This window comes from Odocoileus virginianus, chromosome 29, assembly GCF_023699985.2.
Source record: "Odocoileus virginianus isolate 20LAN1187 ecotype Illinois chromosome 29, Ovbor_1.2, whole genome shotgun sequence".
In the NCBI taxonomy this organism is placed as follows: domain Eukaryota; kingdom Metazoa; phylum Chordata; class Mammalia; order Artiodactyla; family Cervidae; genus Odocoileus; species Odocoileus virginianus.
The window spans coordinates 22,865,614-22,888,024 of NC_069702.1; the positions used below are offsets into that span (position 1 = coordinate 22,865,614).

At 42.9% G+C, this 22,411-nt stretch overlaps 1 protein-coding gene across 1 annotated transcript in view; it reads right to left on the reverse strand.

Annotated features, from left to right (window-relative positions):
• FRAS1 (Fraser extracellular matrix complex subunit 1) overlaps positions 1–22,411 on the reverse strand; it is a 505,552-nt gene that overhangs the window by 66,854 nt on the left and 416,287 nt on the right. The window contains 9 exon segments of the mRNA XM_070458257.1: positions 1,471–1,630; positions 2,913–3,063; positions 4,749–4,862; positions 7,602–7,829; positions 9,735–9,875; positions 10,160–10,284; positions 18,596–18,775; positions 19,274–19,393; positions 21,046–21,234. Coding sequence (XP_070314358.1) covers positions 1,471–1,630; positions 2,913–3,063; positions 4,749–4,862; positions 7,602–7,829; positions 9,735–9,875; positions 10,160–10,284; positions 18,596–18,775; positions 19,274–19,393; positions 21,046–21,234 — 1,408 coding nt within the window.

Below are 22,411 nucleotides of genomic sequence, written 5' to 3' on the forward strand. Positions count from 1 at the left end.
GAGGACTGCAGGCAAAGTGCCTTTGAGAGGTTTGTCTTCATTGCCAGTTTGGGGACTCTCTGTATTAGTTAGTCCATCAAACATTAGAGGGTTGTCCAGAAAACAACATCAATTTTATTCAACTTATTTAATTCTGAAGAAGTTACACGTAAGAGGTAAATAGGAGCAGAATGTACGTATATAATGGAGAATGAAATGGTAACCACTCTAGTATTCTTGCCTGAGAAATCCCATGGACAGAGGAGACTGGTGGGCTACAGTCTGTGGGGGTCACAAAAGAGTTGGACACAACTTATCGACTAGACAATAACGATATATATATATATATATATATATATATATATAAAACACACATATATGTTAATTCTAATTTTCCACTCATTCTCCAAGTGTGTGTAACAATAAAAGAGCCTCCATCTGGGGCACATGAAACCAAGTTTGCATACTTTCTTCTCTTCTTCCCAAGATCCAATTTTCATTTGAATTATAATGATATTGATTTCTTAGTGGGTCTGTGAAATGTAGATTTAAAGACTTTTATGTTCCACAAAAATTACAGTCCTAGTTATAATCTAATCTATAAAATCAGCTCTGTGTCTTACCAATCAGTGACTCTCTGCCTCTGGACTCCCCAAGAAGACTACAAAAGCATCTTGAAGAGCTGTCTGTGTTAAGCTATGAATTTTTAACTAAAGATACATGATTCTGTGTATACCAAAAGAGCGAGGGGGAGAATATAAGCTTAAGAACAGGGAGAATGGAGACAGAAGGCAAAGACTGTTTTTGTGGGCCAGTCCAGTGATTATTTTTTTCAATGTATTTTTTTCTTCTCATCAGTTCTTTTGGATTATCTTCTAAACTTGAAGACAGAAGGAAAAATACTTCTCCTTTTTCAGGAGAAGCAGTAAAGCATGATGATTAAGATCACTGCACTTCATTGCTTATTAGCTATATGACTTCAGACAAGTTAATGTTGTTGTTTAGTTGCTAAGTTTGATCTGCCTCTCGTGATCCCATGGACTGTAACCTACCAGGCTCCTCTGTCCATAGGATTCTCAGGTGAGAATATTGGAGTGGGTTGCCATTTCCTTCTCCAGGGAATCTTCCCAACCCAGGAATCAAACACGCATCTTCTGCATTGACAGGCATGTTCCTTCCACTGAGCCACCTAGGAAGCCCTCATAAGTTACTTAACCTATTTCTGTCTCTATTGCTTCATCATTGTGGAGGCAACAAGGTTACTCATCTCATAACTGCAAGCATTAAACAAGATGACATATGTCAGTTACCCACTACAGTGCCTGGTACATATGGTATTCAAGAAATATTTGGTGTAATTATTATTTTTATTCTTATTATCATCCCACCATCATGACTGGATGATTACAGCTGACCTCGAAGGTGCTTCATCCTGGCTTCCTCTGCTTTCCTGTTTCATTTCTCAAGAATGAACGCCAACAGCACTTGTACCTGGTATATTTAAAACTGATGAGGGACCACTGGATATGGAAGATGTTGTCGTTGACCACATTGGGTTTACTGTCTTTCACCAGAAACTGAAAACTATCCATCATCTCATGGATCTTCTCCTCATGCAACACGTAATGAATCAACCCCAAGTTCACGTCCTCTGTGAGAAAAAAAAGATACTGAATTAACCAGGGGATATAAAGACAGCCTCATAGATTTCTCCCAACACATCCAGTTTATTCTTCTAGTGGATTACAGACAAAACTTATTTCTCCAGGAACAAAAAAGACTGTAGTCTTAAAAGTAAATGTTTCTACCAGATCTTAAAATAAGATCCTGTAATTCTGTTTGTGTATAGGAAGTACCATTATGCTATTGTACAATGACAATCCCAGGGCCTTGGCAAAAAAGCAGTTTAATAAATGTCTATGGAAAGTTAAAAGCAAATCTTTGAGCCAACAGAGGGAAGTCTCTGACCCCATCTGCTATGCACATATACTTATACCTGTCCCTAGTTCCTTCAAAATAAAGGTTCTTTGTATGTGTTACTTAGAAAAGATGGGGTTGGATTAAAACAGTCCCCTCACAAGGCACAGATAACATGGGGCTAGGCGAGAACACAGATTGAGGACAGGGATTAAAAGGAAACATGGCACATAAATTGCAAGACACAGTTGTGTCTTCCCACTCAGGTCCATCCCCAACACAAGTCTAGAAGACTCTGAAAACTTTCCAATAAACTAAAATACAAATTGGTTTGCTTGATGTGATTCCAAACAGGAAACTATTTATTGAGCAGTCTACCCATGTTGATTTTTCTTTCTTTGCCAAAGACAAAAAATCCATAATCCTTTACAGAAAAAAATTAACCACACAGGATCACAGATGTTTCATAAAGTCTGGTGGCTATTTTTGTTTTGAAAGCAAACCCAGAAGTATCACATGATCTTTTCCAAACAACTTGGTCAAAACTGAAAGCAATTTGGGAACTGAGGAAGCCAGGAAAAGATAAAAATTTTATTTTTTTTCTTTTTTTTGCCATAATTTGGAGTAAAGGGGAAAAAATATCAGGAGAAGTAAAATTTCACTGTTGGATGGTTAGATGCCAAAGGATCTATTTGTCTGTTAATAGGTCCTGGGGGGGAAGTAGCTGACAGTGGTTGTGAGAAAGATGAGGGAGATAGGGGGAGTGGTGTTAGAACAGACCCTTCCCACTTCTCATGTTAGTTGCTCAGTTATATCCAACTCTTTGGAACCCTACGGACTATAGCCTGCCAGGCTCCTCCATCCATGGGATTCTCCAGGCAAGATACTGGAGTGGGTTGCCCTTCCCTTCTCCAGAAGGATCTTCCCAATCCAGCGATCAAACCTGGGTCTGCTGCATTGCATGCGAATTCTTTACCATCTAAGCCACCAGGAAAGCCCAGCTCCTGGGTGCTCACCCTGTGTGAAGGTAGCCGCTGCCCTGCCAGGCTGTAGCTTGGTCTCCACGTGGCCATGCTTGGGGCCCGTGGTGATCTCATAGACAAGCTGCATGTCCTCCGTGTCTGGGTCCACGGTCAGCAGTTCCTTCTTGGTGATCAAGTTGGTTGCCTGGAATAGAAACCCATTAAATTTAATTCCTGAGATGAGAGTAAAGCAAGAACAAGACCCTCTGACTCAGATTTAATTCAGTTCAACCATGATTTACTAAGTACATTTACTGCCTGGAAAACTTTGTCAGGATTGATCAGGTTATGAGGATAGAAACCATCCCAGCCTCTGTCCTTGATGTTCACTCTTTCCTGGGGAAGAAAGGCTTATAAGCAAGGTAACTGTGGTGAGTGCTACAGTGGGAAATGTGGAAAATACTGCATCACACTTTTAGGAAGCAAGGACAATTCATTCCATCTGGATTAGGGAAGGGGGTGACTTCAGTTTGGCCTTGAAAGAAGGCTGGAACTTTGAAAGAAGGATACAATCCAGGGAAGATGGCCACTTTATATCATATAAGAGTTGATTACATTGCTTGAAATTCAGACAGACAAATACATAATATCCCAATACTGCTCAAATATACTGGCTAAATTTTAATTCACTCATTTATTCATTCAACAAATATTTAATGAGACCAAAGTTTTGAGAGAAAAACAGGATGGTCAACACTATTGAATGTTACTAGACCTAGTAAAATAAAGGCATGTAAGTGACCTTTGATTTGAGGAAATTGAGGTCATTGATGACTTTGATAAGAGTCACTACAGTAGGGTAAGAGTTGGAAGTGGAAGACCAGTTGGAGAAGAAGCGAATAGGATGGTTCTGAGTATTGAGAAAAATATCAAATAGGGCATGAGAGGAATCTGTACTAATTTTGTCTCATATATTTTAAAATTCCCAATGAGTTCATTGGAAAGCTGTAATGCCACTGCTATATCAGGGATGTGGAGAAGGAAAATTCACATCCTAGAGGCAATACCACACACAAAAGTATGAAACCAGTTCCCAAACTGAGCTGAAGAACTGTGTGTGTTTAGGTGGGAATGAGAATTTAATGCTTGACATGGAAACAGGTGAGAATTATGGCATATCTTAAAATGACCCAATTGGGGCTTATGAAAAGGAGAAAAAAAAATTAAATTTCTAGAAATCCTCTGATGATACTCATCTACCAAAAAACTCACTTCCTTCCCATCTATGGCATGTATGAGAAGTTTTCCCAAATCCATCCTCCCCTTTTTCTAGTCAACAAACTTTTAGCTGAGCACCAAACTGCCCAGCTAGACACTCCATGCAATAGATAGGACCACAGGCTCAATTTCTTTTCAAAACAATATGAGTGCAAGTGATGTGTTTAATTTCTGTATCACTTGCTTAAAATTAAGTTCCTTGACCCCTACTTTTCTGTTTTCCTCTTCCCATGGTATGCAGTACTGAAGAGCAGCTGAAGAGTTTTGGCCCTGCTGTTGATAACAACACTCTAGTGAAGGCAGAAGAGTAAGACAGAAGGAATATGTATCTCTGAATGGTCACGTTGCGCCCTAACCTCCCCACTTCCGTGCTTTATATGAGGAAAAAAAAACTTCTATCCTGTCTGAGCTACTATATTTGGGGGTCATTCTATAAGAACATCTTAAACTATAATACAACTCTAACCAGACTCATGGAGCTCAGCAATCTTAAGAACTTAGCTTACTTAGGGAGGGATAGACATGAGTTGAACAGGAATTCTGTTCATATTGTCATGAATAGGATAGAGCCCAAGTTGGTTAGTGAGACAGCAGCAGATGGAAGGGCCTTACCTTGCCATCCATGTACTCCAGCCATTGGAGCCCCAGGTTGGTAACAATCCTAGGGGCACCATCATCCACCTGGAGGATGTCTACCCAGAACTGCTGAGGTGCTGCTGTTTTGATCTGTGATGAAAGCCAGAAAGAAAACTCATCATTCACACCTACCTGAAGTATGTCAGGTCTAGGGCTTCCAGAAGCTGGAACCCTTGAAATCTGCTGACACTTCAAAACAGGCAAGTGAGCAAGTTTCCATCGCTTACCACCACTTGGCTCCTGAGGCTTCAGGGACAATGTTGACTGACAAAGTGGAAATGATATAAGTAGGAAAGCAAGACACAAGTGGCACTCTTGCTGGAATTTCAGCTGCTATGGAAGTTGGTTTTCACAAACCTAAGCTTTCTTTAGTTGAGTTCAATATTGCCCCGAGAAGAAACAATAAACAAAATATCTTCCTTTCAATAACTCTTGTTAAAACTTCTATCGTTAAAATGTGAATGTCAGGGACTTCCCTGTTGTCCAGTGGTTAAGACTCTGCATTCTCAGACCCTAATTTGATCCCTGGTTGGGGAACTAAGATCCTGCATGCTGCATAGCATTGCCTGGAAAAAAAGAATTAGTTAATGTCAAGGTCTTCAGGTAGGATTTTGCTAGATGTGAAAAGATGTTTCATGGGAAGAGATTTCCTTTTTATTTTTTATTTTTTGAGAAAGAACTGTTCACATGGGAAAAGGGGGCAGAAGAAATCAAGAATAAAAGCATTTGTGAGGACTTCCCTGGTGGTCCAGTGGTTAGGAATCCACCTGCCAATGCAGGGGACATGGGTTCAATCCCTGGTCTGGGAAGATCCCACATGGTGTGGAGGAGCTAAGCCCATGGGCCACAACTACTGAAGCCCACGAGCCCTAGAGACCACACCCAGAGAAGCCACCACAATGAGAAGCCTGTGCATCACAACTAGAGGGTAGCCCCCACTCGCTGCAACTAGAGAAAGCCTGCTCACAGCAACAAAGACCCAGCACATCCACTCCACCTCCTCCCCCAAAAAAGTGTGTGTGAGAATAGTGCAAAGACATTTCAGTTTATGACTTTATCACCACACAGATATATACATGCATATTCACAACAGACACGGGGAGTCCAGTCCAGTACCTCCCCATTTCTGAACTGATACAACAAGCTGGCAGACAGCGCAGTGAGATACTGGTGTATCAGTCTTCTCCAACCCTCCCAGATAATTTCCATTTTCAAAATGACACGGTACCCCTGGAGACCTGCTGTGACCTTTTTATGTTTATCAGAGAGGTGGCCCTCTTGTTGATTCATCCTGAAATATTTTTTTTTCTCTTCTGAAAGTCAAACGAACTGGGGAAGCAGCCGCAGTATGGGAGAGGGAAAATGAACGTGATGACCTGCCAGGTGGAGATGCAGGGCAGACACTGAAATGGCAGGGAAATCCCAAGAGCCATCCTACTGACACCTTGGCCAACTGAGAATGACCTTCTCACAGGCTGTTGGTTTCTAAAGCACACCAGAGGATCTTTCCTGGCCAGGCAAAGAATCATTCATCATCAAAGTAGGAAAAAAACTGCAGGCCCGAGAGAAGTTGCTGACCCTTCGCTTATGCTGGAAGCAAACAGTAGGGTGTGATCATGTGCTCACTAAAACTGCTTATGCTGAGTCAGACAGCTGTGTGAGACATCAGGGGTCCCCCTTTCATCAGAGTTGCAGTTATTCCTAGGGGAAGGTTATGGTGCTGCAGGAAATCTGCTAAAAAAGAGTTAGAACTGCAGGGAAGAGAGTGAAAGGGGATGTTTATAGTTTCTTCTGAACACCTAAATGTTAGAAGTGAGCAATTCCCTTAAGGGAAAGAAGCTTGACAGCTTCATGACCTCAAAAGAAAACCATCTTCATTTGTTCCACCAGCTGATCCTAAAGTGACGACCATGATGATTATAGCCACAATTTATTGGCTATTTCTTGTGTTTCCTGTGTAAGGCACTGGGCTAAGTGCTTTGTGTAATCAGGGGAGTAGATATCCTCATTTTACAGATAAGGAAGCTAAGGCTTAGAAAGGTTAAATGACTTACAAAGACACTCAGGTAGTAAGTGACAGAAGCAGAATTTAAATCAGTGTCTTTTGGATGCAAAAGCCATACTCTTAGCCACTGTAATTCTTCATGAGACTGAAAACTCTGACTGGCTCAGGAGATGATTTGGAACCCTGTGATCTTATTGAAAAACCAGATGAATTCAGGGTGGGAAACACATGTAAATCCATGGCTGATTCATGTCAATGTATGGCAAAAACCACTACAATATTGTAAAGTAATTAGCCTCCAACTAATAAAAATAAATGGAAAAAAAAAAAAGAAAAAAAGAAAAACCAGATGAAAGAAAAAAGGAAGGAACAAAGGGTGAGTGCAAAGGAAAAGGAGAAATAATAGCAGTAATAATAACAATAGCGACTGTCTTTTATGTGAGTACTCAGTCTTTGCCAATGGTGTTAAGCATTTTTTATGGATCTTTTGATCCTTAGACCAATGGAAGCTGGTGATGATCCTTGTGCCCACTGCATAGATGAAAAGCTGAGGCTTACGGAAGTTAAGTCATTTGTCCAAGGCCAATTAGGAGACAGAACCAAAATTCAAGCCGTGTTGAGTACATGCGTGCTAAGTTGCTTCAGTTGTATCCAACTCTTTGTGACTCTATGAACCGTCCCCACCAATCTCCTCTGTCCATGGGATTCTCCAGGCAGGAATACTGGAGTGGCTTTACCCTTTGCCTAAAAATGCCACGTTCAGCCTCCAGACAACCTCCGGCCTGCTGTGCTCCGCCTCCCTCTCCGCCGTCTCTGCCCCTCACCTCTTTTCCTCCTTCCTCAACAATGAAGAAAGGATTCGTCCCGTCAGCCACGGTGAAGGTGAATCGGTCTTTGAGGGAGTTGCTGCCGTCGTGGCTGTAGCGGACCCGGTTCTGGTAGATGTCCTCCATGGTGAAGGTGGACGTGAGCTGGAAGGGCTGCCCGTTGGTGGTTCGCTCGATGGTGCCGTGGCGTGGGGGCTGCACGACCGTGAACGTGACAGACTCGGCCTGTCATGGAGGCAACAAGAGAAGGGAACTCTGTGTCAGGAGCCAGACGTGTGAGTGGTGGTCAACAGGTGGCCAAGGGTAGTCAAACCCAAAGACCTTTATAAAACAAACACTGCCTTTTCTTTATAGACACCAAAAATTAAGCTAAGGAGAGAAATTATATTGGTTACTACAATCGAACTTACGTTCTGCTGCCTTCTGTTTTAAGATAAGACATTTAAATTTGGCCTTTTGGGGTCATAGGGGGAAAACTTGAATTTTTAACCTCTAAGATGGTAAGAACTAGACCTTTTAAAATCACTCACTTCTTTTCCATCCACTCTCCTCCCCCAGCACATACACTTTCCCAAAACTCACATATAGAATCTATGCATCAGAACAGAAGCATAACTTCCCATTTCTATTTTTTTAATTGGGGTGTAATTGCTTTACAAAGGCGTGCTAGTTTCTGCTGTACCATGAAGTGAATCAGACATCTGTGTACATATACCCCCTCCCTCTCGAGACTCCCTCCCACCACCCCATCCCACTCCTCTAGGTCATCACAGAGCACCCAGCTGAGCTCCCCGCGTTTTAAAGTAGGTTCCCACTAGCTATCTATTTTACACATGTGGTATACATATACGTCAATGCTACTCTCTCAATTCATCCCACAAATTTCCCATTTCTAATAGCTGCTTCTAGGGTGACATGAGAAGGAAAAATACCGATGTAGAAAATCCTGCTCAGGACTCTTCAATGATCTCCCATCAACTTGGAAGAAAATGCAGAGGCCGGACCTGGGCCAAGAAGGCCCTCTGTGACAAGAAGGCCCTCTGTGACCTGGTCCCACAGTGCCTCTTTGGTCTCATCCTTTTCCTCTCCTGCTCGTTCACTGGGGTCTAGACCCTTGGCCTGGCTACTCAACTGTTCCAAGCGCACTGGACCACAAGGCTTTTGCCCTCCTGATTCTTCTGCCTGGAGAGGGATTCTCCCAGGAAACTGCACAGTCTGCTCTTTCTCTTCCTATTTCTGCTCAAGTATCAGCCACTCAGAGAAAACTCCCCTGACCTGTGCCTCAAACAGCACACACATCTATCTCTGTCACCTTCATGTCACTTTATTTTTATTTCTAGCACTTATCACACCTGACAAGATAGTCTATGTTCTTTCTTTCTTTATCATCTGTCCCCTTAACCAAAGGTTGTAAACTCCCTAAGGCTAGCACTTTGATCTGCTTTGTTCACAGTGCTGTCTTTAGCATCTAGAGCTGACCTTGGTAATAAATACTTGCTGAAAGAATGAATAAATGAATGCATGCTGGCACGGAGAAGGGCATACATAGAACTAATTAACAAGTGTGTGGTACCCTTAATGGGAGCTAAATCATGTCAGAACGTTAGATTCTTTAATTGGAAAGCATTAGACAGGAAGAGTTGTCTCGACATGCCCTGTTTTACTGGATAAAACCTGGTTCTTTGAGAATGTTCAAACTGCAATAATTAGTTGTCATCCAGTGAAGTTTCGATGAAGGAGGAAAAAGTGTAGAGATGAGAAAATCCTTGTTCATTAATAATAGGGAGTAATAAAAATTGGATAAAGTGCCATCGACCTAATTTTCTGTGGATCATAATCAAAATCAGAATGTTAACATGATTGTTATGTGTAATTGTGGGAAAGGATAAACGTATTTAGGGTTTCCAAAAGAGTTTCAAAACGACTTAATTTCAAATGTATTAGCTTTTCTTTTCCAGCAGGCCATGGTATGTTCTGGTTTTTCTTTTTTATTTTTTTTTATGTTCTGGTTTTTAATCTTTCAAGGATGCTTGTATTACTCTCAGCCCCACTCCTCGCCCCACTCTTGGGATGTACTGTAACAAAGCAACAGGCATCTCACTGGACCAGAGGCCAGGGTAGCACGCCTACCTCTGTGTCCGCATCCACCGCTTTAAGCTCAAACTCCGTGATGGTCTTCCTCACGCCCTCCTGTACCCGCATCCCGAAGTTCTGCACTTGGGGCAGCGCGTCATCCACAGGGCGAAGAGTGATGCGGAAGGTCTGCGTCACCTACAGGGTGGAAAAGTGCAGGTGGGTCACCTGTCCCCAGCACCCACCCGAGGAGAAGGCAGACGCCCTCTGCATTCCCTTTCACACCGTTCCCGGCATGACTGACCGACCAGAGACCCAGAGGTGGGTTCTCTTTGGCAAGATAGAGTTCTCTTTGCCTCTGTCCCGGGCTGAGCGCAGAGGGAAACGAAGCTCTCTCAACAATGGTGGCTCCGTGCCCTCCAGTTAAAGGCGATGACGCTGAGTTGATACCCATCAGGGAGGGAAGCGAGCTCCTCACCCACCTCGTGGACTCCATCGGACAGCGTAAAGCTGAAGGCGTCTGAATGCTTCTCAGCCTCACTGGAGTGGATATACTGAACGTTTCCTGAAGCGAGGTCAGCTTGTGTAAAGGAACTAATCCGGATGCCTAGCAAAAGACGAGAGAACCAGAGAAAGGGTGTCAAGAGGCGAGTCACGGCTCTCAGGTAAGGGAAATGTCACACTGTCACCAGAGAGCGTCCTTTGTCCTTTTCTTACAGCATCGATGTGCTCTAAGACCTTGGGCTAGAGCTGTCTGTGTGTTTTCCCGGCAACAGCACATGTTCTGTGGGAGCATGTGTTAATTATCGCGGCTTCTATCCTGTGCCAAGGCAGCAGCGGTGCTCAATAAATGTTATTCTCTTCTCTCCTGGGGTTTATGTGTGCAGGTCAAACTGTGAAAGGTACAGCCAACGCCTTCTGTGCTACAGCCAACGCCTTCTGTGCTAGACTCCTCGCTCTGAGCTTTTATATCCCCCATCGCCTCATAGTCCTTTCTGAAAACCTGCCCTGATTTTGAAAATTGTGTGATGGTTTAGTGTTGAAACACTGGGGTCTGATGGCTTGACTACACACAACCTTTTTTCTGAGATTGGTGAGCCACAATTTCATCGGATATTCTTCAAGGTCTCTTTCATTCTCAGTTCTGATTCTAGCTTCTCATATACCACTTTGGCTAGGATGGCAGTAACAAAACTTACCACATGACTTTGGAGTTTGAGCAATCATCCTTTCTCAACTCTCAAATGACCTACCAGTATCTTTTAAAAATGTGATACAGAGAAAACTATTTTTCAGAGTCATTTTAAAGTTAAAAACAAAACCTGAAGTGATTTTTAAATAATGCCAAGGTATCCCACTAATGAATAATATCTCTATCTTTTCAAATGCTCAACAACATTTGGCAAAACAGCCCCAAATTCTTGCTTCTATCTTAGGGCTCCTGGGGTCCATCCCCAGGTGCCAGACAAGTCTAAAACAAAATCATGTCCTTTAATCTCTCAGCACAAATTTTCTCTTTCTGATTCTGGGTGTTAGAGTATTCATTTATTTAATCCAGTCCTTTGCTTTGGTCCTGAAATTCATTTGCTGCTTCCTGGACTTTACTATTTATATTTGTCACTGCTAATCCTGGCAAAACCAGTTCATCTTTACTGTTAAAAAAAACAAAGAGATTCTACTTTGACTATTTTACATTTAACTGTGACATTAATATCATTGCTTTTTCTTAAAAATAAAACACATCAACCAGTGTGGTTAACATTTGCATCTCTCTTTATCATCTGAAATGTCATTCAGATACAATAGCCTCCTGAATATTGGGGCATCAATTTTTTGATGAGGCATTTATATTTCTGTGCTTACTACACCAGCTCTTGACAGGCAAAAATGTGGCCCCCACCCTCATTTTATATAAGTTTCATCTTGTGGTTCTGGACAGAAGTTCATACCATTCTTTAAAAATTTAATAACTTCAGACTGGATACATGGAGAAATTTAAACCTCTTTCCCTGCTGTGAATCCATTCTCACAGCTCATGAGGAGACACCTGTGTGGATTCTCATGATCAACTGGTCACCTCATTCACTATTCCCTTTATGAAATTCTAAGACTGATTTAAAAAGGTGATAGATTTCCCTTCCTCTTGAGAAGGAAGTACTGAGATTAATCTTCTTATCTTTTAACATTTTTATTGAGAGGAAGTTGATGTATAATAAATTATACATATTTGAAGTATAAGTTTATATTATCTTTGTTAGGTCCATGAAACCATCACCTCAATCAAAACAGTGAAATGTTTCCATCACCCCGAGAGTTTCCAACATTCTGCAACCCTTCCATCCCTTCTTTTCCTATGCTCCGCTCCATCCCAAAGAAGCAAATGAAGTCATTATAGATTAGTTGGCATATTCTCTAAATTTTTTAATAAATAGAAACATACAGTATATACTATTTGATGAATGATTTCTTACTTATTTAGCATAATTATTTTGCTAAACATAATTCATCCATACTGTAGCATGTATTTATAGTTCATTCCTTTTCATTGGTAAGTACTAATCCATTGGATGGTTATATCAAAGATTGTTTATCCATTTAACTGTTCACAGATATTTACGTTATTTTTAGTTTGGGACTTCTACAATGAAAGCTTCTATGATCACTCATGCACAAGTCTTTGTGTGGAAGTTTTCATTCTTCTGGGTAAATTGCTAAAAGTGGGAGAGTAGGAATACAAGTAAGGTGTATGCTTAACTTTTTAGGAATCTGCCAAACTATTTTCCAAAACAAAGTACAATTTTATATTCCCACTGAGCACTTACCATGCGCAGAACATTGTTTCAAATTTGCTTATATAGATTTTTAAAAAATATTTTAAAATTTAATTAATTTTTGGCTGCGTCAGGTCTTAGTTGTGGAGCAGGGGTCTTTGTTGCAGTTGGGAGGCTTCTCTCTAGTTGCCTAGATGTGGGATCCTAGTTCCCGGACCATGGATCAAACGCATGTTTCCTGCATTGCAAGGTGGATTCTTAACCACTGGACCACCACGAAAGTACCTAGATTGTTTTTTTTAATCTCAACAGCTCTGGCAGGTCAAAGTTGGCATCATTTTTCTAGATTATGATACAAATAAAATAGATAAGAAATGTGACTCATCAGAGGTAACACAGCTAATAAGAGGGCAGTGCTGAGATTGGAACTCAAGGTTGCTCACTTCCAAAGTTTAGGCCTGCTGCAAATACTTCTTTATCTTATGTTGATTATATATAGAAATGAGATTATATATACATATATATATATACACACACACACATATATATAAAATATTTTTTATTCTGTTAGGAGTGCTTTTTGTAAAACTTATCTAGCTGATTGGGGCTAGATGAGGAGTCGCTTGGATTTCACCCTTATCCTTTAATTTTTTTGTCAAATAAAAATGATACATGATTATTAAAGAAAATGTGGGAAACAAAGAAAAGTAAAGAATCACAAACCACTCATAGTTCTACCACTGAAATATCACCATTGCATGTTAAAAAAAAAAATTTGAATCACAGAGTAATTTTCTGGCTATAAACTCTTTCTTATCTGAAATGCTGATTTTGATGGGGGCATTTAGTATTATGATTTAAATGAGAGCCATAATTAAGTGCCAGAGGGTAACAAGCTGCATTAGAAGGTAAGCTTCAAGAGGACAAGATTTTTGCTGTTTCTTCACTAATGTACACCGAGAATACCACCTGGCATAAGGCAGGCTCTCAAAACATATTTGGTGAATGAATTTAGTTCATTGACTACAATTACTATCTAAAAAGTCCTATTAAGCAGACATTCTCAAGCTCTATACACTTAAAACATTTTTTTTAGCTGTTGCTAATTGGCTATTGGAAGGCTTCAGCCGTTCACTCACCAGGCAAGATGCTGTTTCTAATAACATATTGTCCCTACTGACTGTCACAGCAGGTAGTTACTGTCTGAAATATCTTGAAGGCTTTTAATCCCATCTAAGGTGTTTTTAGTCACCAACCCGCTGGCTAACCTATGTATCTGGCAGCATTATGGAGACCCACGTTAACCCTGTCAGTTTTCTAACTCCCCTGGAGAGCCAGTATGTTAGAGAAAGTTCAGACCAGGGCAAGGAAGTGGTGTGAGAATAAAGCATCTTTGAAGAAATTGTCTTCCTAATAGGATGTCAGGAAACAGCCCTGGATCTCCTTCAGTTTCGGCTGTGAATGGCTCTGTACCCACTGTCTGTTCCCACCTCAAGCTCATGCTGGGTAGACTCTCAGCTTCTCTGCTTCCGATTTTCTTCCAAATCTTCCGTTAACGGAATGAATTGTGTCCCCCCAGATTCATACACTGATGTCGTAACCCTCAGTGCCTCACGATGTAACTTTATTTGGAAATAGAATCACTGCAGATGTAATTTGTGAACACTGGTCACTGGGGGAGCTTCTGTAGTGGCTGGGTGGTAAAGAGTCTGCCTGCTAATTCAGGAGACACAGATTCGATCCCTGATCCAGGATGATTCCACGTGATGCAGAGCAACTGGGCCCATGGGCCACAACTATTGAGCCTGTGCTCTAGAGCCCAGGAATCACAGCTACTGAAGCCCACATGCCGTAAAGCCCAAGCTTGGCAACAGAGAAGCCACCACAAAGAGAGGCTTTTAAATGCAACTAGAGAGTAGCCTCCCACTTGCCACAAGTGCAGAAAAGCCCATGCAGCAACGAAGAACCAGCATAGCCAAAAAATAAAAATAAACAATTAAATAAAATTATTGTTTTTTTAAAGGTAAGGTCATTAGGATGGGCCCTAAGCCAATTTGACTAACGTCCTTATAAAAGAGGGAGTTTTGACATAGACATACACATACAGAGAGAATGTCATGTGAACATGAAGACAGGCATCTATGAGCCCAGGAGAGAGGCCTGGAATGGAGGCTTCCTCAGGAAGAACCAACTCTGCTGACACTCTGATCTTGGACTTCCAGTCCCCACATCTGTGAGAGAGTAAGTTTCTGCAGTTTAAGCAGCTCGGTCTGTGGTGCTTTATGACAGCTGCCCCAGCAGACTAATGCACCTCTGCTCTCAGGAGGACCCGAACTAAGACACCAGGTGCATTTAATTTTGGTTGGTGTCACAATACCAAGAGGCTGAGATAGAGAGGAAGCTAAGGAATACCTTTGGTAAAGCATCACCTCTGGGAAGTCCTTCCTGACTTACTTGCAGCCCCTTGGCTCCTAACATCCTCACACAACGCTGCTACAGCTACCAACATACACTTGCACATATTTGCTTCCATGTCTCCCACTTCCAAGACCCAAGCGTTCTCCTGCTGCAGCTACTCAATAAATGTCTGGGGAAGGGGAGAACCAGTGTGTGCTGGAGACAGCTATGTTCAATATTATTGCTCCCTGACTTTAAAAATACAACTGCTGTTTATTAGTTAAGTGACTGGATGTTCAGTTAGGATCTAGATCTCCCAGCTACCTCACAGCCTCATGTGGCTATGTCCTTGCTACTAGGATGTGACCAAAAGGGATGTGTTCCTCCAGTAATTCTCCTAAAGAAGAAATAGATGTGGACGCCACTGGTTTTTTCTTGCCAGCTGCTGGCTGAGGATGCTGACAATACAGTAGTCACCTTGGACCAGAGATGGGAGCCTCACACGAAGGGTCACTGAACCACCTCAGGTGGTCTGAACCAACTGCCTCTGGATTTTGCTATGAGCAAAAATAAACTTGTGGAAGGTACTGCATTTTGAAGTTGCTTTTCCCCAGAAGCTTAGTTTCTATCCTGATAATATCACTCCTTACTCTGATTTCTTTAGAGTAAGAGGGTCCTGGCACTTTCCCGGTCATCGGGGGTTAAGACTTCATGTTCCACTGTGGGGGGAGTGGGTTTGATTCCTGGTCAGAGAACTAAGATCCCACATGCTGCTTGGTACAGCCCCCAAAATGAAAAGGATGAGAGAGTTCTTAGGGTTCCTGACATGAGGTTGTGGGCCCTCAACCCTGCAAGGAGCCCACACAGGGACTCGAGCTTAAAGCAGCTCTCCATGGGAGGAATCTTGTGTCTGTCTTCTGCACGGCTCCCCCGTGCACATGGCTCCCTGTGTCTCCTTGGGGGAAGAAGAGAGGACCTTCACACCTTTTCTATCCAAAGAAAACAATCAGCTGACTAAGACAGCTGGCATAAGACTAGTCCATTTCATAGTTAACCATCAAGAGGATGTCTGCAAGCACTGGTGGCAAATGACAATTCCCAGGGGCCTCCGGTCCCCAAATAGCTCAGTGCCTGCACAGAGACACGGGTCTAAAAGCTGTTCTGCTCTGTTTGGAAAGAGGCTCTGGCTCTGGGTAGACCTATCCTCACCCCCTGACACAAATGGGGTGAGGTGGTTTTCTCCAAGCTGGAGCCAACTGCCATCTGAGAGGGTGATCCATAATCAACATGGACTGGCTTTGAAGGGAAGCCTTTGACATTTAAAAAGAATCAAATTCATGAATCCAGTTCTACTTAGGGGAGACAGGGAAGGAAAGAATGCTGACTAGATTTCCTAGAACGGACAGCAGGGCTGGTAGTAGGGGATGGGCAGGGAAGTCCTGCTCATTAAAAATGGACAGGGCCCTCCAGGAGTAAAGATCGTCTTATCTGGTCTATTTAGAATTTCTAAAAACAGGAGGATTGAGAAGAACTGGTGGGCACAGGACAGCATGTCGATGAGGAAGTCAAGTCTGGTGGGAAAGGGCAGGGAAGCACGCCTCCCTCTGTTTTAGAGTCTGCTTTCCTGAGAGGAAGGAGAAGGGGGATCTGTTATGGATGGCCCCCTGAGCACTGCTAGCCTGGTACTGGCACCCCAGATTTAAGCCCAGTGAAGGTGGAGACTGTAAAAAACAGAAAAATCAAATTTGGAGGCGCCTCCCCCAGGACGTGACACAGTTGAGAAGAGCCAGGGTCTCACCAGTAGCGGGCAGGGCCTTGCGTGAAGCCCCAAGCCTTTTGGAGCACTGTGAAGTGTAACTGCGGTTGCCCCAGCACAGCAGCCAAGAGTCTGCCCTTTCATCTTTGGAGAGATATAATCAGCAACCTGACAGAATTCTGGCAGAAGCAATTAGCTCATGAATTAATTATCAAGTATCTCTTGCAGCCAAGGTCTTGGGAATGCTGATCTGCACACTGCCCCCAGGAACTTCGGGAGAAAAGGGGAGGGCACAGGCTTTAATTTGCATTAGGGATTCAGGCCAGTCTGTCCAGCCTTCCCTGTGCTCCCACAACATACACACAACACTCCCTCCCCCACCATCATGCTGGACCCAGACATAGTCTACCTCCCTCATCTTCTCTACCATATCCCCCTCCAGCTCACCCACCCCCACTCTCTCCCCTACTCACTTTGCCCCAGACACACTGGTCTCCTTGATGCAGATGGAACGTGATGGGCTTGGCTGATCCCATTTCAGGATGTTGACACTCACTGATGTCCTGGAAAGATGCTGAATGCCTTTTCCTTATATGTCAGCATGGCTGGCTCCCGTACTTTCTTCAGATCTCGGCTCAAATGTCATCTTACTATTAGGAGGCCTTCCCTCACTTCATTGGTCCCTGAACCCCAGGAATGCCCTCATTTCACTCCCTAACTCATCACCACTGACATGATATATATACTTGCTTGTTTGCCTACTGTCTGACTCCCAGCATCAGGGCAAGTACTTCCTCTCTTTTGCTATTTCCCTGGTTGAATGAAAGAGAAATCTGTAACCTGAAATCCAAAGAAAACCAATGATCTAAATTTCCTACAAGCTGACACTGCTTCTATGATTGACAAAATAAAGACAATTCTACCTTTAGGCTGTTTATTCAGCAAATATCTCTTGTCCTTCACATTTGTTCAAGTTGCCAAATTCTATAATTGCTTCTCCTGAAATTAACTCTTTTGTTCCTTCTTTCCTTCCACCAACTACTATTTACTGGATATTTACTAGGTAGCAGGTGTAATCTCTTTTATTATTTTCATCTTATTATTCCCATGTGGAGGCTGCTCCACTGCCAGAAGCCTCACTAGCTCCCTTCTGGCCAAATGCTAAACTTCCTAGCTACTGTCACTGCCTCTTTTTTCTTCCTTTCTTTCAGTTTATCCTATTGGACACTAGAGGAATTCACTTCCCTTCCCTGTTTGAAATTCTGCAGGACCTCCTTATTGCCTATTGAATTAAATAGGGATTACTGATCATCACTCTGAAGACCCATCATAAAATGTCAGTCTACCCATGAACCCAATCCACTACTATTTTCAGAATATATGCTTTAGCAAAACTGGCCCACTCATAATTTTTGGAATGAGTCCACATGCTGTTCCTATCTCTGTAAATAACACAATTTCTGTCAGTCCAAATTCTATCATTCAAGGGCACTCTTAAACACCACCTCTGAGCACCTTCCCATCTGATATCGCCTCTTTTGCTTTCGAAGTCCTAGGATGGCAGGTTTATACAGTTCTTAAAATACCTGCCATCTTTTCCCCTTACATGTGGTTATATGCAAAGGCTCCTTATTTCATCCAACAGATTCTAATGGTTGGGGTAGTCTCATTTATCTCTTTTTCTTCCTCTGTAGCAGCTGAACCAGGATCTTATTCAATATGCATGCTCACTTTCTATGTGTTGAATTCTAGTGTTGGAGACAAGATTGTTTACATCAAATTGTAATTATCAAAATAACTTCCAGCAAGTAAGCATGGAGTACACCGTGTTCTAAGTATAATGCAAGGCAGCATACAATGGTCAAAAATAGTGATGCCAGAAATACATACTAATACAGGCAGGTTCAAGGTGAATGTGTCCACATGATATGGCTGCCCCCGGCACTTACTAAATCCCAGCTTTGGTCTGATGAAGTCAGAGATGATGGGCTTACCTGGTGATGCTGTGTGTTCCAGGTGGCCCAGCTGGGGCTCTCTGGTGATTCTATAGACCAGTTCTGTGGGTCCTGTCTCCTGGTCAGTGGCAGAGAGTTGCAGAGTGGTGATCTTCTTCACCGAGTTTTCATCCAATAACAGCCCTTTATTGGTGATGATGACAGGTGGGGATTTGTCTTCTGAAAATACCAGAAAGAGTAACATGAAATGTGAAGAGCTGACTCACTGGAAAAGACCCTGAATGCTGGGAAAGATTAGAGGCAAAAGGAGAACGGGGTGGCAGAGGATGAGATGGTTAGGTAGCACCATCGACTCAATGGACAGGAATTTGAGCAAATTCCAGGAAGTAGTGAGGACAGAGGAGCCTGGCGTGCTGCCTTTCCATGGGGTCACAAAGAGTCGGACACAACTTAAGGAGACTGACAACAGCAGCAACCTTTTATGCTTCCTTTTTTCAATTCTGGGCCTGGTGTCCAGAAGTAAAATCAAAATAATCCACGTAATCCCCAGGTCTGACCCTCCGAGAGTGCATCAAAGAGCCACAGCATCGCACAACAGAGAGGAGAGGATTTCCGATTTTCACTCAAGCCTGTAAAGAAAAGGCTCAAGCCTCACGGTATGCACCACACGACCTCAGAACTGCTGGAGAACTTTCAAACACCCAATTGCCCCCTTACCTGAAACACTGATGGAAAATGACTGGCCAATCAATTTGTTGCCTTCTCCATCAACCACATCAAATTTAAAAGCAAAGTTCCCGCCAGATTCTCCTTTTCCATGACTGTATTCTATAAGGCCTGTAACAAGGACAAGAAGATCACAGTTTGCTATTTAGTGTTTTCTGGCCTTATTTCTGAAATGTCAGGTGAGAATTCTATGGGTATTCACACCAGTGAATCAATTACCCCCCTCTCACTTTGACATTGCTTTTGACATTTTAGTCTGACATTTTCATTTCCTCCCTTTCATCTAGTGACTTCCTCATTGTCAGTGACTTCATGATAAAATCACCCCAAGCAGCAAGTAGCATTGCTTACAGCTGAGGCTCAGCGTTGGTGGAAGGCTCTAAGGAAGCCTCATGAATCATGAAGTCAGCAAAACTGCCCACGTGGAAAATAGGCACTGACCAGACCCACACCACCGGTGTGGCTCTGTTATCTATCCATGTCCCAGGGCAGGAGGACAGACAGCCACAGACCATGTGGTCCCCTACGGTGTCACTCCCGCTTCCCAGTCTTAAATCATTTTAGGAAAGGCGTGGGATATAACTAATTAACAAATAAACAGACTAAATGAATAAACTCTACCTAGATGTCAATTGGACCCAAAGGGAAAAACCCAATATATTATATTTTTGTGAACCCATATCATCACTTATCGGAGAAGGCAATGGCACCCCACTCCAGTACTCTTGCCTGGAAAATCCCATGAACAGAGGAGCCTGGTCGGCTGCAGTCCATGGGGTCACAAAGAGTCAGACATGACTGAGCAACTTCACTTTCACTTTTATGCACTGGAGAAGGAAATGGCAACCCACTCCAGTGTTCTTGACTGGAGAATCCCAGGGATGGGGTCGCACAAAGTCGGACACGACTGAAGTGACTTAGCAGTAGCAGCATCACTTATAAGGATCTAGCAATGGAAATATAACTAAACATCTGGGAAGAAATGCCTGCTCTCATATTCTAAACAGGGACACCGAGGCAAGGAATAACCAAGGAATTATTCCACTCCCTTCACTACAGACAGGTCCAGAGATACTTGGGCTGCTATCAATTCTAGGTGTGAGTGCACAGAAAGGACCTGTATTCTGGTCCTAGAGGAGCATGTTTCCACCTGTAAATGGAAATTGCACATCATCACCTGACATTGGATTACTTCCCTCTCAATATGTAACTTCTCTTCCTTTCTTACCCCTGAAAGCACTGTACAGTAACTACGTAGCATTTAACATTTATGCTTTCACATTACATCAGCATTTCCTGGAGGAGGGATGAGCTATGTAATCTCCCCGAGGCAGCTCCGATTTATGCCCTTCCATTTTGCTTAGTTCATTAACTTGTGCTCTTTGGGGAGCTGGAAAGAGATATAAATTGTTCACCTAAGGCAGGCATAATTTTCACCTTAATCCATCCCAATTCACTTCTTTTTTCTTTCTCTCTCTCATATACTTTTTAGCATCACAGCAAGTCAAAATGATTTTTTCCTCTATAATAGCCCTCAATTTCATCAAGGCTATGTCAAAGCATGAGAACATTTTAGCCAAGAAGGAAAGCTTTTTTTTCAAACCAAAAAATGGAGGCGATAAGTAAGAATAAATGAAGCTATAACTCAGCTCTTAATTCAAAACAAGAGTGCGCAGTTTGCTGCCATTGGCTACCAGGCACCAATTCCCATCTGACTACAGGGGGTGGAGTTTCTGGAAGTCTGGGTAGGAGGAGTGCCTGACCTTGACTGATGTCAGCCTGGGTGAAACTTCGGATGGGGCCTCTAGTGGAGATCTGCTCCAGGCTGTCACGCTTCACCATCTGCAGGCGCCCTGCTCCAGGATCTTCCTTTAAGATATACATCACCTGATGGTCATCTGAGTCAGGATCTGTCACTTTCAAGTGCCGTTCTGTGATGATTGCTACGGACCCTGGAAGAGAATGGGAGAGACTAGGTCTTTCCCCATTATTGCTTTTGGAGAGCAGGTCAAATGATTTTAGGAGACAGGAGACTAAATTATCACACACTCCCCGGTCTAAGGAAGTATCAGCTATGGGGCTTCCTTGGTGGTCCAGTGGCCAAGATTCCATGCTCCCCAATACAGGGGCCCAGGGTTTGATCCCTGGTCAGAGAACTAGATCCCACATACTGCAAACCCCGCATGAAGCAATGAAGACCCAGCTCGGCCAAATAAATAAATAAATAATAATTTCCTTCTTTTAGAAAATAAAAAGAAAATATCAGCTGCTTGACCTTTTGGTTCCAGCTGAATACATTTTAATTTCCCTAAGTGAATAGTCCCAACTTCCCAATTTTCTAATCAGCCCTTGAGTTTGGCTCAGCTGGTAAAGAATCCGCCTGCAATGTGGGAGACCTGGGTTGGGAAGATCCCCTGGAGAAGGGAAGGGCTGCCCATTCCAGTGTTCTGGCCTGGAGAATTTCATGGACTGTATAATCCATGAGGTCGCAAAGAGTCGGACACAGCTGGTTGACTTTCACCTTGAGTTTAGATCTGAGCCCCTTTTTCTTCTGATAGAATTTCACTCTCTGCGCATGCTCGCTCTCTCCCTTGACTTTTCAGTTACTACCTAAATCTATGTTCTGAACTTCTAGCTCTGTGATGTAAATGACTCTCAGAACGACAATGAGACTGGCTTGAACCTAATTTATTTACTGTCTTAAGGATCACCAAATCATTAAAAAAACAAAAACAAAAAACAGCTTTACATAAACTCACAAACATATCTGGTTGCCGTCTCACACCGAATAGTCAGAATCACTGTTCCTCAAGACAGAGGCTATGACGAGAGGCACAGAGCAGGGAGACCTGAATGCTGGGTCCTGGAAGACCGCCCAGGTGCTGGGGACAGACAAGGCACAGTGCGTCTGTGCGTGCTCAGTCATGTCCAACTCTGTGACCCCACCGAACCTGCATCTTTGGAGTCTCCTGCATTGACAGGTGGATTCTTAACCACTGAGCAACCTGGGACTGTCCCTCCTGGCGAGCACCTCTTCTCAGGGCCTCCCTCTTTGTTCTCCTCGCTAGCCCACTTCTCATATTAAAACAGTAAATTCTGATAAAGTAGGTCCTAGTTAGTCATTCACTA